A 15,288-nucleotide genomic window follows, 5' to 3' on the forward strand; every position below is an offset into this window, starting at 1 on the left:
ATCTAAAGAGCATTTTGAGGCTGTCAAGGAAGAGGTGCTCAAGCTCAAAAAAATTGGTGCTATTAAACAGGTTTTTATCCTAAATGGTTGGCTCATACAGTGATTGTGAAGAAGAAGAATAAGAAGTGGAGAGTATGTGTAGATTTCATAGATTTGAACAAGGCTTGACCTAAGGATTCTTTCCCAATGCCTCGTATAGATCAATTAGTAGATGCTACTGTTGGGCATCCTCGGATGAGTTTTTTAGACGCTTTCCAAGGTTATAACCAAATACCTTTAGCCTTGGATGATCAAGAAAAGACAGCCTTTGTCACTCTTACAGGGAATTATCACAATAAGGTGATGCCTTTTGGTTTGAAAAACACAGGGTCTACCTATCAAAGGATGATGACCAGGATGTTTGAGCCACAGTTAGGAAAGACTATTGAAGTGTATGTGGATGACATGGTGGTGAAAGTAAAACGATGTCCGTGCATGTGGAAGACCTGAACGATACTTTCAGACGCTAAGAGGGTACAAATTGCGCCTTAATGCTTCCAAATATTCTTTTGGTGTAGGATTTGGTAAGTTTCTGGGTTATATGGTAACTCATTGGGAAATTGAAGTCAATCTTGCGTAGGTCAAGGCACTTAATAGCTTACAGCTACCTCGGAATCCTAAAGAAGTTTAGAGGTTGATAGGGATGACTGTTGCCCTTAACCGCTTCATTTCTCGGTTCGCAAATAGGTGCAGGCCTTTCTTCCAGTTGCTGAATAAGTGGAAAGGATTTGAATGGACCGAGGAATGTGCTTTAGCTTTTCAACAGCTTAAGAAATATCTTTCGCATCCACCCATTATGTCTCGACTAGAGATTGATAAAGTTCTGATCGCATATATTGCTGTGGCTAACCATGCTATTAGCTTAGTTTTGATACGGGTTGATAATAATATACAGAGGCCAGTTTCTTATGTAAGCAAATCTTTACATGAGGCCGAGGTGCATTATTTACTGTTGGAAAAAGCGATCCTAGCAGTGATGCACGCTACGCGTAAGCTTCCTCATTACTTTCAATCTCATATAGTTGTTGTTTTAACTCAATTTTCTCTCAAGTCTATACTTTGAAGTGCTGACTACACGGGAAGGATTGCTAAATGGGGTACCATTTTGGGGGCTTTTGATATCAAGTATATGCCTCGCACCTCCATGAAGGGACAGGTCCTTGCTGATTTGGTTGTTGAGTTTGCTAAGCCTTCATTAGAAGAGAATGTTAAGAGGTTGGACATGGATGAAAAGTCAGTTGATATGATCTCGTGTAAGGAACCTTTCATATGGCAAGTGTATGTTGACGAAGCAGTGAATCAAAGAGGATCTGGGGTAGGATTAGTCTTAGTGTCCCCTAAGGGACTTACTTTTGAGAGATCCTTAAGACTGGGGTTCTCAGCCACTAATAATGAGGTAGAATATGAAGCTCTATTTGTATGGCAAGTGTATGTTGACGGAGCAGCGAATCAAAGAGGATCTGGGGTAGGATTAGTCTTAGTGTCCCCTAAGGGACTTACTTTTGAGAAATCCTTAAGACTGGGGTTCTCAGCCACTAATAATGAGGTAGAATATGAAGCTCTATTGGTGGGAGTGGATATGGTTCAGAAAATGAGTGAAAAAACAGTGCAAATATTCTCGGATTCACAATTAGTCGTGGGCCAAGTGGAAAGGAAGTTAGAGGTTAGAGATCCGAGAATGCAAGAGTATCTAACCCGGGCTAGGTATTTACGATCAAAATTTGAATCTTTTACCTTATTGCATATCTCCAGGAGTATATACTCATGCTGACTCCTTAGCCACCCTTGCAACATCCTCGGCACAAGGTCTACCACGGGTCATCCTTATTGAAGATCTGTGTAAACCTACTAGAATGAATAATGACACCATTCGAATTCATCAGATTAGGGTGGGACCTAGTTGGATGGATCCTATAGTGTCATTCTCTAAAAATGATATCTTGCCCGAGGAGAAGTTTGAAGCAGATAAAGTACGCAGAAAAGCACCTCGATTTTGGTTGTCCGAGGACCAAAAGTTGTATAAATGCTCTTTTGCAGGACCATATTTGATGTATATACACCCTGAAACAACATAATTACTTTTGGAAGAGTTGTATGAAAGGATTTGTGGAAATCACACAGGAGGAAAGTCTTTAGCTCATAGAGCTCTTACCTAGGGGTATTGGTGGCCTAATATGCATAAAGAGGCCCAAGATTATGCAAAGAAGTGTGACCAATGTCAGAGATTTGCTCCTAACATCCATCAGCTAGGGGGTGTCCTTAACCGTCTGTCTAGTCCTTGACCATTTGCTCAATAGGGCTTGGACATTGTAGGACCTTCTTCAAAGGCAGCAAGGAATAGGAAGTGGTTGCTCATCGGAATAGATTATTTCACTAAATGGGTTGAAGCTGAGGCATTGTCAAACATTAGGGACGTGGATGCAAAGAAGTTTGTTTGGAAAAACATTGTCACTAGGTTCGGAATCCCTCATACTTTTATTTCAGATAATGGCCTGCAATTTGATAATAAAGCCTTCAAAAGGTATTGTTGTGATCTAGGCATCACGAATAGATATTCCACTCTAGCTTATCCGCAAGGATATGGGTAGGCTGAGGCGGTCAATAAAGTTATAGTTAATGGGCTTAAGAAAAGGCTAGATGATGCTAAGGGGAGGTGAGTGGAAGAATTGCCACATGTTTTGTGGAAGAATTGCCACATGTTTTGTGGACGTATCGAACTACACCTCAAAGATCTACTAGAGAGACACCTTTCTCTATGACTTATGGAGCCGAGGCTGTAATCCTTTTAGAAATTGGGTTTCTGACACTGAGAACAAGCTCTTTCATCCCAAGCAGTAATGATAATTTACTGGAAAAAAAACCTAGACCTAGTTGAGGAACAGCGAGAAAATGCCATGGTTCAGCTAGTTTATTATTAGCAAAAACTCAAACAGGGATATGATTCCCATGTGAAGTCAAAGTCACTTGCCCCTGGAGATTTGGTGTTAAGGAAGGTCTTAGGTACTGCTAAGAACCTATCATGGGGAAAATTGAGATCTAATTGGGAAGGACCTTATCGTATTACTTCGGTAGCTAGCATAGGGGCGTATCATCTTGCCGATTTAGATGAAAATGTTGTATCACATTCCTGTGATGTAAATAACCTACGAAGGTACTATTATTAATGAAAGGTATTTCTGCCATCTTATTTATGTTGACATTGTGTTGCATTGATTATTATTTTTCTAAGTATCAAACAGAAACTTGGTCATGCCTGGCTCCTTGAACCACTTACCAGGTAGAAATTGATATTTTTATTAAGTGTTAAATAGAATCTTAATTATGTCTGGTCCTCGGGCCATCTACTTTGAGAAAATTAACACTTTAGTTCATCTTTCTAAGTATCAAACGGAAACTTGGTCATGCCTGGCTCCTTGGACCACATACCAGGTAGAAATTGATATTTTTATTAAGTGTTAAACAGAACCTTAGTTACGTTTGGTTCTCGGCCCATCTACTTTGAGAAAATTAACACTTCAGTTCATCTTTCTAAGTATCAAACAGAAACTTGGTCATGCCTGGCTCCTCGAACCACATATCAGGTAGAAATTGATATTTTTATTAAGTGTTAAACAGAACCTTAGTTAGGTCTAGTTCTCGACCCATCTACTTTGGGAAAATTAACACTTCAGTTCATTTTTCTAAGTATCAAACAGAAACTTGGTCATGCCTGACTCCTTGGACCACATAACTTATAGAAATTGATATTTTTAATTAAGTGTTAAATAGAACCTTAGTTACGTCTGGTCCTCGGACTATCTACTTTGGAAAAATTAACACTTTAGTTCATTCTTCTAAAAATCAATCAGAACCTTTATTACACTTGGTCCCTTGGACCACATACTTTGGCAAGGTTGGTAACTTTCGTTGTTTGCTTAAGTATTACATAGATATTACTCTGGTTTATGCACATTCACTTGATTTCATTTGTTTACTACTGCTTGTTAATCTTGGAGGGAAAAATAATCCCAATATGCAAATTGTCAAATGAAAGTATGTGTGTATCCATATTAACGGTACAAGTGTGTTAAGAGGTCATCCCTCCATTCTAAAAATAAGATTGTTTCTTTGTCAGGCTACCTATATTATCAAATTATGTACTAGGATTTACCCTGTTCAATTGAACACCAAATCATTCACGTCGTGTATGTGAGTCACGTTATGAAAAAGAGTTAAACATCTCAAGTAAATAAAGTAGGTATGAAATGAAGGATAAAAAATCTTGAAATTGTCATTATAACTGAGCATGATTACATTGAAGATAAAAACATAGGCAGATCTGCAAAAATGAACCCACTGCAAACTAAGGTTCTCCTACGATTGGGTAATAGTGAGTAGAGAAAGAGTCTTAAATAGTTTACGCCGTGGTCTTTGGCAGAGGATCTTCTTTGGACTTTGGTTCAGTTTCTTTCATTTTATCCTCTACCCCTTTTTGTTTCAGCTCGATCTCTTTAGATTTGGGAGCCACCTCTTTGATAGTAAGGGGAGCATTTAGGTCTTTGGCCTTGGACTGAGGCATAATTTATTTCCCTTTGTTCTTCTCTCTAACCTGAGGATCAACTTGGCTGACCTTCCCACTCAAAGTTTTGTCAGTTTTCTCACCTTGGTCTATAACTTGGTCAGGACTTGTAGATGCTTTATGAGGTGGAAGAGAGCCTTGGGTGGTGGCTAGTTGTGTAGTGGGCACTGTCTCAGAGGCAATAAGAAGAGAAGGAATGGCTTTGATTGCACGGATATCCGGGGGATACCATATATTATTGGTCTTTCTCCATTTAGAAGTAGCAGGGACACCTGCCACATTAAGGGGTTCTGCCCACACTTGCTGGCAGTAGTCCCTATATACTTCTGTGAGTTCTTCGGCCAGCCGGACCTCCGTTTCCTCAACCCCGTTGTTGAAAAAGGCAAGTGTTGCAGCATCCACAGTCTCTTTAATGGTGCGAGCCACTTCCTTGGCTTAAGCTAACTCACCCTTCAAGCACAAAATGTCTTGTTGGGCAATGGCTAGCTCTTGTCCTTTGTCGAGAAGCTATTTGCGTTGCTCCTCTACCTGCGTCTCGGCTGTCTTAAGTCTAGCTTCGACGGTTCTCCTCTTTTTTCCTTCTTCCGTCAGTTTGTCAGCAAACTCTTTTTTCTCTTGCTCAGCCAAGTCAAGGGCTTTTTTAGTCTCGATCCTGATATCGGCCTCAACTTTAGCATCGTTTCGAGCATCTTCAACCCATTTCTCCACTACAAAGACTTCTTGAATGGCCTGCGTAAAAATGGTGAATAGGTGTGTTATAACGAGAATAACATAATAATATTTATAGGATAGATGTTATTGATGATGGCACGTACCAAAACTAAGTCCTTTTTTAGGGACAGAAAAAGATCTGGTTGCCTCATTGTCGTCAGGGCATCTATGTCCTTAAGCAGCAAGATGGGCTGCTTTAGGGCCTCGACCAGGTAATGGGCATGCCCTTTTTGGAATTCCCTTATGGAAGCGTGGCAGGGAATAGGAGCCCCATCTAACTCCAAAGGAGGTGACCAATGGGATGGAGTTTGGCGAACCTCAGCCAATTCATGGCTATCCCTGCTCTCCATGGAGGAAGCTCAAGTTTGGCCCTTTACCGCCTTTTGCTGCTTCTGCTTTTTCTTCTAGGCCAACTCCTCTTCTTAAACCTCATTCGCTCTTTTCTTCTTTTTAAGGTTGGGTATAGGACGGGAGCCTGGAGGAGGAGGAAGGGGTGGGAGATTGGCAGGAGGTTGAAATCTTGAAGCGCACTTTACGGTGGCTTGCTTACCCCTCTTGGCAAGAAGATCCTTCAAACTTGTCCTTGGTTGTTGTGACATTTCTTCTTCTTCCTCCTTGGCACTGCTATCAACATGCACAACTATGAAACCTTTGATACCAGAGCTCTTAGCGGATTCGTTTTCTTTGTCCAAGAGGTTGACAACGTGGCCCTCTGAAGGTTTCTCTGCTTCCTTAAGTCAAAATTGGTCTATTTCCTCCTCGAGGGATAAGCGAGAAGTTGTGGATTCTTCTCAGATGGCTGCTGCTTCAGGTTGCACAGGCAAAAGGACTGCTATTATTGGACGTAGGTATAGAATGACAGAGGGATCATTTGGCAGATCATGTGAGGCGAGAAACCCCATTTTTGAGACGTTTATCCTTTTACGTCTCCTGTCACCCGCGACGATTGCGTTGCCAATGTCTTGGAAGGTAGTAGATAGCGGTTTATACCCCAAGATGAGATGGGCTGCCCTCACTTGCCCGTCTTCACTCACGAATACCTCGGATCTTAAAACTCTGTTGAGGTCCGCGATGCTGGATAAGCTTAGACGAGGTGAAATAAGGAGAAAGTAAAGTGCGATGTAAATATAAATGATAAAATTAAAAGACATTAAACTCCAATCCACGGGACCTAAACTCTATGGAATCACACCTGGTGTTCCCTTTGTGACCGGACAGTGAGGACTATCGTACCACTTCTCGGAAGGGATTACGTAGTCGTCCTTCATGCCTTTGTTAGATTTAGGAAGACACAATATAAGTCTAACAATGTTAGACCTAGACTTCAGGTAGTGCCCTACGTCTTTAAGTTTATGACACTCATACATATATACAACATCGTGCCATGTGAGATTCAAACCCTTTTGCTCATTGAGAGCGTCGACACAACCTAAGATTCTAAACATGTTAGGTGTGCATTAGTCTGGGCATAATCTATGCTTATGCAGGTATTCATTGGTTATGTTCTTCATGGGAAGTGTCATTCCGCCCTCTAAAAATGCGAATATGGGAATAACAACTTTCTCTTTCTTCCTAATCGTCAGTTATAGCTTCTGGGGGGCAGTGCCTTAAACCCACTTCTTGAGGAATGTGGTATTTGGCTCGGAAACCCTCCATACCGGCATTAGTATCTACTAAACATTTTGAATCTACCCATTTGGTTGGAGTAAAAGTGAAAATTTAGATAGAAAAGGGGGTACAATTAATGGCCGAGGAATATAGCCGAGGAGAAAAAGAACTTAAAAGCGTGAAAATTTATGAGAGAAGGAGTCGACAACTCTTCAGGAACTTCATGGGAGTAGAAAAGATGAGGAATTCTTTAAAGCTGGTTGATTTTTGGAGTAAATGGAAAAATTGCAACTTCCCAGGCGTTTTATATGAGAGGCAAAACTGAATGGTAGTTATCCCGCTAAAAATTCAAAGGAAGAATCCAGGCCGTTAGATTTACATCTCACCATTGGACGTGGGTGACAATGCACCGCTTAGAGCAATTAATAGGGGCGTTGTGGACTTCGAGGCGTCAGAAGCAGTTTCTAAAGAAGGAAATGACGTTTTCACGTGTAGTAGTTTAAGAAGCGTGCGAAGGTTAGTGCATGGGGTCAAAACCTTAATTTTCTCCTCGGATGGAAAAGAAAAATGAAGTTTTGAGGGGCTATTGTGAGAACAAAAGGTCCAGGGCATGTTTTTGGGCCTTGGGCCTGATTCGAGGGTATTAATTTGTCTGAGGAGGGTTTAATGGTAATAACGGTACCTAACTTAAAAGCCCAAAATAAGCTGTTGTGAAAGAGGCTGATGGAAATAGTCCGAGGAGGGGCATCTCCTTGGCTAAATGAAGTGAAGATCATATGATACTCCATGATGTTTAAAAGGAGATTCTAGGAGGTTTGGTGGATGAAGATGTGTTCCACGAGGGCACAGAGAGGAAGAACAAATGAAAAATATTTTAGAAAAAACTGCTACCATCGCATTAAAGACTCTGTACCTACCCCTTTGGTCACATTAATGAGGAAATGACATCTGAATAGTGGTGATCAGCCTTACAACTATTGTTGGAAGACTTCAAGAGAGCGGTGGATGAGACATGTATCTGGATTGGTGATCTAATCCATACGTGGAGGATGGAGCGGAGGAGGAAGATGATATAAAAGGAAAAGAAAGACATTCAAATGGGGGGATTGGGGAAGAAAGAGAGAAATACTGTACACACCACCCTCAATTGTAATTGTAATCTATCTTTAGAATAAGAAAAAGCAATACAAACCGTCCTCGGCATACGTCCGAGGAGAAATTCTGTTACATAAACAGTTCGTTGCATGTGAATTGAAGATCTAGCTTATCATTTTTGTTATCCAACATCCATAGAACCTAGGTTTCAAGCTCACTCTTTATAAATTTCATTGTATTGGGCTTTTTGGGCCGGTTCTCTTCATACTATTGGGTTTGGGTGCAAATTGTAACCTTACATTAACTATTTCCCAAATGAATAAAATAAAAATGTTAACTATTTTCAAATTTTCAACAAACCTTAGATTTTGTGTCAAACATTTGAAAATCTTACTTATCATATATTCATATTATAAATTTTCTAGTTCCCACTGTCTTGGTGAAAAATAATATCTCTACACATTTAAAATGTCAGTAATCCATTATAATAATACCATCATTAAATTCAAAAAAAAAAAAAACTAAGAAAAGAAGGCACAATATTTTATATATATATTTTTAAAAAGGGTGAAAAAAATAGTGTAACACACATCTACATCATAGAAATGAGAATGGAGATTTGTTTCAATGGAGATAATGTAAAAATTGAATGGAGATTTGTTTGGAGATGTTGTGATAGAAATGAATGAGAGAATAGGATGGTCCCAAAAATCCCAATTGGCAAAGTGTTTGGGATTTTCCCACGTGGGAGAGTGCTATCCCAGCAGGGGTGCTGCCAATGATAGAAGACCACGTGTGAATAGAGTCTCTAGTTCACGTGTCAGCCCAGCCCAGCCGTAATAATAGAATTTTAGAAAAAAAAAAAAAAGACTGAGCTGTGGGCCATTATGTTTCTATAGCTTCGCCTCGGTGGGGACCATTATTAGCCGAGCCGATAAGAATTTACGTAAGTTGATATAAGAACTAGAGCCAGAAATAACGCCGGAGGGAACAGAAGGCATTAATTGCAATTTTGACATTCTCTATGGAGATAGAGATAGACAGAGAGAGAGAGAGATTATCACCACATTGAGGGGCCCAAAAGTGAGGCTCACCAAATTATCACCAAAAGTGAGCTCTAATATCTTAAAAACTTTTAACGAATAGAAGAAGATACATTTCAAGGGAAAAAGTTAAGTTCTAAATTGATTTGGAACTATTTTTCTCTAACTTATTATATGATAATTAAAATAGTTGTGTTGTTTTAATTAGATGATTTAGTTAATGAATCATAACATGTTTAAATAATATATATAGATAGTCTTTTAAATTACTACATAATAAATTGAAAGAAATTCTTTCAAATTGGTTTAAAGACAAATTTTGCATGAGAAAGACTCGAATATTTTGGAAGCCTATACTCTTGAGTCTTAAAGGTTTATGTGGCTACTTGCAATCTTTATAATAAGAGATGTGACTGTTGGACAAATAAAATGATTTTTTAATGAAATCAGGTTAATTACTATGGTTTATGTTTATTACTTCCCATGCATGTAATTTTCAGTTTAGAATTACAAGAAGATCATGAAACTATTACTCATGATCTTGAAAATCGGCTATTATTATTATTATTATTATTATTATTATTATTATTATTATTTTGGTATTGTTTCAATTAACAAGATGGTATTTCTTATGAAATTATGTTAAGAAAACGGGGGACAAAACAGAAGAAGAAAGATTGAAATAGTACTATATCTTTTCTTTTGGCTAACCATAGGAGAATTGTTATTTGTCTAACTTAGACTATTCATGATTGGTAAAATATTTCATAGTTAAATAGTGAACATGAATTCAAATTCCCTTGGTAATGAAAAAAATAATCCATTATTATTTTGACATGATAGTAAAGAGTCATTATTTTAGAATGGACATTTTAAGTATATGCTCCTATAAAGATATTGAGGGGAGGAACAGAAGATGACACTATGTACCTGTTTGGGTATTGATGAAAAGGCCAGAGTCTGCATTTCTTTTATTTTATTATTTTTTTATTTTTTTATTTTTTTAAAGCTCGTTTCCATGGTTGTAGTGGCTTTTTTAGTGGATCCTGTGTGTTGTTCACGGAACTCACAAACTTTTTTTTTTAAAAAAAACTTTCATTAAAAATGGGTCTTATACGGCACTATTCATACATTTAAAAATTATTTTGCTACAATGTTTTCAATTTTCAATTTTTAGCAAAATAAGCGGTATCCAAGCACACCCTATATATGACTTTGACATAAAAGTTTTAGTAATGGAAAAGCATTCTATCAATCGAAACGTTAGAACTTTGGAGGATTCACATTGATTACCTTTAGGTACATGTATTAGTAATACTAGGCTATGTTCAATGTGAGCTCATAATTGATATCTTTATTCAAACTACAAACGAGTAGGGCCAAATTTGGTGACACATAGTTCATGATTGAGTCAACTGACAAAGCTCTTGAACAAGTTGTCCATATAACTTCCAGTTTGCGTAGCATAAATTGGTTTAATTTATTCTCTCTCAAATTTTTATTTCATTGTGTGATATATCAATAGGGTTTCAAATTTGGTAAGAAAGAAACAAAAAGTGGTGTCAAATCAAGGGACTAATGCTTTAATAAATGATGGATCCCATCTTTCATAAATAATGGATTAATCTGGTCGTAAATTTAATTAATAAAACTTGTTAATATAGGAGAAGAATGAAAACTAATCTCAAAAACTTGAATAAAGTGAAAACGAATCTTGAAAAACGGAATAATTACTTGTTAATTCAATACTGTAAAGGAATATGACTTGTTAGGTATTTTTTAATTAGTCTTTAAACTCTCTCACTCTTTCTCTTGGGTTTTCCTTAAATTTCTTTCAAGAAATCTAAGTTTTACTTATTTGTATGTTGATCTGCAGAGAAGTGAAGAAATACATGAGAGTTGACAATTAGAGATGTTATAAGCAAATACTTTGGGAACCCATTCACTGAGCTGTAATCATGGGGCGCATGTGGGTAGGTTTCAGAACCCAGCTGATACCTTTCTGTTTCTCTCTCTTTTGATAAAAATAAAGTGAAAATCAAGGTTTTGAAGAGACAGATTTCTGTTAACATTTAGCAAGTTGCTTCTGCTATATCTTCTCTCTGCTATTGCCGACCTTTGCTTGCCTGGCAATATCTTTTATGCTCTAAACATCCCAGTCCCACTACCAGTTTTTTTGTTCAAAATGGTAATCCTAAGATTCATACCCACATATCTTTTTCAGGTTTTTCATGTACTATAGTGTTTGCGAAATGTACTTATTTCACTATTTACATCAACAAAGGTACAGATTTAATCTACGTAGGTATAATGTTGCTGGAGGAAACATAAGCATTTATTTTGTTCAAATATTACATGTACATGTGGAACTCTCAAGCTAAAATTGACAGGTGATTATTGTCCTTGATTGTTAAGAGTTTAATTGTCTGTAACCATTACACCTCGTTAATCATGAAGCTAATGATTTGACATGGTTCTATTGCCCGGATGAAAAGTACACATAAAAACAAGTAAATCCCCCTATTAATGGTAAACCTATGTCACAGACCTATAACTAGTAAAACAAAAAATGTCTAACTTTACATCCCATCATAATGCATTTGTTTTTGTTTTTGTTTGTTTTAAAGTGAAGTCTAATAATAAGATTTGAACTCATAAAATTGTCTACATACATACGGTCACAAACCACAAATAGTTCAATAGGACAAATTTTGCAATAAAGCTTTAGACTTTTGTTTCCATCCTATGGACGGTTATAAAAAAATGACAGATTGCTCAAAGTTACGAGTAATTGAAATCTTTAAAGAAAAAGAGTGGTACCAGGTACATCTTCTCACCAAAATAAAAAGTACTGTAGTAGAAAGTTAAGCAGTAAAGGTTATGATTAAAACTATGATTATAGGAAATCCTTTTAAGAAGAAAGTGGTACTGTCAAAGATGCTTTAATTTTCATTCTCACTGCAGTTTTATTGAAACTTTACAGTGCGCATGATATAGCATAACATAAGCAACAAAAGGAGGTCAGACTTTCCCCACTTAAAGAAATACATAAATCCACATAGTATGTATTAAACAATTAAACTAGTTAAGATTTAAAATGCTTCTCTGAAATCTCATGCTCCCCATCTGCAAAAATATATTATACTCTCACACCCCACCAAACTGACCGAAAAGCCTTATCTTTTTCAAACCCCATTATACTTCATTCAACTGTTAACAGTATATTTTATTAGGCTTCTCCCTTTCTCATATCATACATGCTCAAGTACTCTTACCAATATTTGTTGCATTATAAACTTGAACCATTTGTTCTTCCCATCTATATAAGCATACCTTTCAACAAACAAAACACTGTATCAATTTTGGCTCTCCATGGCAGCTCAAGGTAAAAAAAATCCTTCTTTGTTATCTTTCTTTTGCGTATTTCATTTGGAATGCAATTTAAGTCAAAGAAAGCCAACTTTCTGTTATATACTTCTTCTGTCCTTTCTCTTTCTTGGGATGCTTTTATTTTCATGTTTACTAGCTAGTATGAATTCTTGTAGCGGTTTCTTTTGAGTTTCTTTGGGGTTGTCTTCATTATAATAGTGGACAAAATTTGTTTGCTGAAACTGACGTTTGCATTGGTTTTTCCGTTTCTATGATCACAGTTTTCATGATATAGGATTAAAGAGGTTGGTAAGCCCCAGTACCAGATTGGGCACAAGTTGCTATAAAGCTGAGGCTAATTTGATCATTTTCCTTCTCTTTATTGGCATAAAAAAGACTCAAACAAGTGACTTGACTTGTTCTTGGGTATTCCTCTTTAGAAGGCAGCTAATTCTGGAATTGGTAAGTCCTATGTCCAACACTTTTTCTTTTTCTGTTTATATAAATTCATTTCTTTTGCAAAGATACTTGGCATATATTACTATGACATATCTCTCATGAATCTAATGGTTTATTTGATTTATCTCATATTCATGTCCTTTTCCCTTTCTTGATCATATTTCTTTGACTGATCAGTTAGCTACTTTGTCATATTGAGTATTAGAAATTATCAATGGATGTTTTGGGTTGGGATGGCTCACAAGACACAAACACACCATCTTTGTGGAGTAATCAACATCATGGTCTTGAAGAAAGCTTGGTTCTGTCCAACTCAAATTCCAGCTTGTTCAATCCAATTCAGGTGCTCCACCACGCTCAAACATCTCATAATTATACAAATTCTGAAAGAGTGAGTGACATGGTTCAGCCAGCAGCTGTCCTATTGGATTCAATGAGAGCTGAGTCAAACCTGAACAACTTATCCCACCAGCAAGAAGACTTGATGTTACGTGGAGAAACCATGGTTGCAACATTAGGAGCTGGGACAAGTTTAACATCTGATCAATTATATCCTTCTTCTTTGATCAATAGGCCTTACAGCATGAACCCACCGAGATGTGTCATGGGGGGTTTTAGGTTGCCACTCCAATCACAAGTCATCAATGGCTTACAAAAGGGTCAGGCTCAAGCAACAACATGCTCACTTGAGTCATTGGATTGCTTGCTCTCAGCTACCAATAGCAACACAGACACATCGGCAGAAGATGATGGGATTTCCATGTTATTCTCTGACTGCAGAAACTTATGGAACTTTGGTTCTGGCAGTGCAGTTTCATCGGGTGAGTCCGAGAATAATGCCTCCAATAATGCAAGAAACAATGACATGCAACACTGCCCTGTTAATGAGATTGATGAGACTATGTCTCAAAGTTCCTCGGATCTCTATGTCAATCATGGAAAAAAAGTTCAAGAATGCAAGCCTGATTCTACAAAGAAAAGCAACGATCAAACTGAGCTCAAAGCAGCTGTTCCAAACTATCATTGTTTTGATCTTCTTCAAAATGATCATTCTGATAACTCAGAAGGTGGTTTTAAACTCATCTCTGAGAATCCACCAAAATCCAAAAAACCCAGATCAGAGAAGCATCCAACCTCATCCAACATCAACTTTCAACAGTCAACTTCATCAGTATCATCTTCCATTGAAGAACCTGATCCAGAGGCCATTGCACAAATGAAGGAAATGATTTATAGGGCTGCAGCTTTTAGGCCAGTGAACTTGGGTTTGGAGGTGATGGAAAAGCCAAAGAGGAAGAATGTTAGAATATCCACAGATCCACAAACTGTGGCTGCAAGGCAAAGGAGGGAGAGAATCAGTGAGAGAATTAGGGTTTTGCAGAGGCTGGTTCCTGGTGGAAGCAAGATGGACACTGCATCAATGCTTGATGAGGCTGCAAACTACCTCAAGTTTCTCAGGTCACAAGTCAAAGCACTAGAAAGTCTTGGCCACAAACTTGACACAATGAATTATTGTCCTCCTGCAGACTTTGCCTTTTCTTTTAACCCTTCTTTTTCCATGCAAACCCATCTACCACTCCAAAACCCTAACCATATCCACCATTTCCAGAGTTGAAAACAATGACCAACCCAAAAAAAAAAATCCATTGTACTATCAAGTCCCTTAAGCTGCATTAAGATACTTTAACCAAAGATACCCTAATCATATTCAACATCATTTCAGTACCAATCATTAACATCCCAAATCCCATTTTCTAGCCCCCAAAAAAACAGTTTGAAAAATCTAATGTGACCCATATCAGAATTTTCATTATTATATGTCTATGTGGTCTACTATGTTCTAAACTCTTTAACTGATGATAATGGCTTTTTCCTAATTATCACCATCATGAGACCCACCGCCCAAGAGCAAAGAGAGTTTTTTGGCTTCACTTTACGTTACCCTTTATTAGTTTTGCTTTTGCTGCTTCTCCCATCATTGTGTTTTGTTCAATGAAGGAAGATGATTATAGTGGAACTGGTAATAAGGGGTGGAATTTGCTAAGCTATTCATGAACCTTTTCTGTACAAAAAGGCTTAGCAATTATAACACTTATGATTAAGATGAATGCTAAGAAAGTGATTGGCACTTTGTTATATTGTTGTTTAATGTGATCTATGTAGTTAAAGGTTACTTTCTTAGTTATCTTTATGGCTTTTTTAATGTAATTTGTTTAGCTAACCAATGCATGAGACATTCTCTAAGACTTGTGAGCCCCAGTCAGTGGTCCTGTCTCCTTGATTCAACCCAAAGCGTGCCCTTGAAAATCACTCCAACCTCATTGCTTAGCACGTGTTTATGCTTCTTTTTTGGCAGGCTGCATAAAACCATTTGAAAATTACAATAAATCATAAGGGTTATGCAGC

The 15,288-nt window shown here is 37.6% G+C and overlaps 1 protein-coding gene across 2 annotated transcripts; it reads left to right on the top strand.

Moving 5' to 3' along the window:
• Nucleotides 1-12,120: 12,120 nt before the first annotated feature.
• LOC142634330 (transcription factor bHLH87) lies at nucleotides 12,121-15,067 on the top strand. 2 transcript variants are annotated; one of them, XM_075808625.1, is made up of 3 exons: nucleotides 12,121-12,439; nucleotides 12,705-12,885; nucleotides 13,088-15,067. In XM_075808625.1, the coding sequence occupies exons 1-3, from the start codon at nucleotides 12,312-12,314 to the stop codon at nucleotides 14,495-14,497; spliced, it is 1,719 nt and encodes a 572-aa protein (XP_075664740.1). In that variant the 5' UTR covers nucleotides 12,121-12,311; the 3' UTR covers nucleotides 14,498-15,067. The 2 variants fall into 2 exon arrangements, with proteins under 2 accessions (XP_075664740.1, XP_075664741.1); XM_075808626.1 differs by lacking the exon at nucleotides 12,121-12,439 and having other exon boundaries at nucleotides 12,745-12,885; nucleotides 13,060-15,067.
• Nucleotides 15,068-15,288: the final 221 nt, after the last annotated feature.

This window comes from Castanea sativa, chromosome 5, assembly GCF_040712315.1.
Source record: "Castanea sativa cultivar Marrone di Chiusa Pesio chromosome 5, ASM4071231v1".
Classification (NCBI taxonomy): Eukaryota; Viridiplantae; Streptophyta; class Magnoliopsida; order Fagales; family Fagaceae; genus Castanea; species Castanea sativa.

Bases quoted from the DNA above. Each gene is read 5' to 3' on its own strand.
- LOC142634330 (XM_075808625.1), top strand. From the start codon at position 12,312: ATGCTCAAGTACTCTTACCAATATTTGTTGCATTATAAACTTGAACCA. The intron at 12,440-12,704 runs GTAAAAAAAATC...CTATGATCACAG, and splicing joins GCTCTCCATGGCAGCTCAAG to TTTTCATGATATAGGATTAA. The intron at 12,886-13,087 runs GTAAGTCCTATG...ATTGAGTATTAG, and splicing joins GGCAGCTAATTCTGGAATTG to AAATTATCAATGGATGTTTT.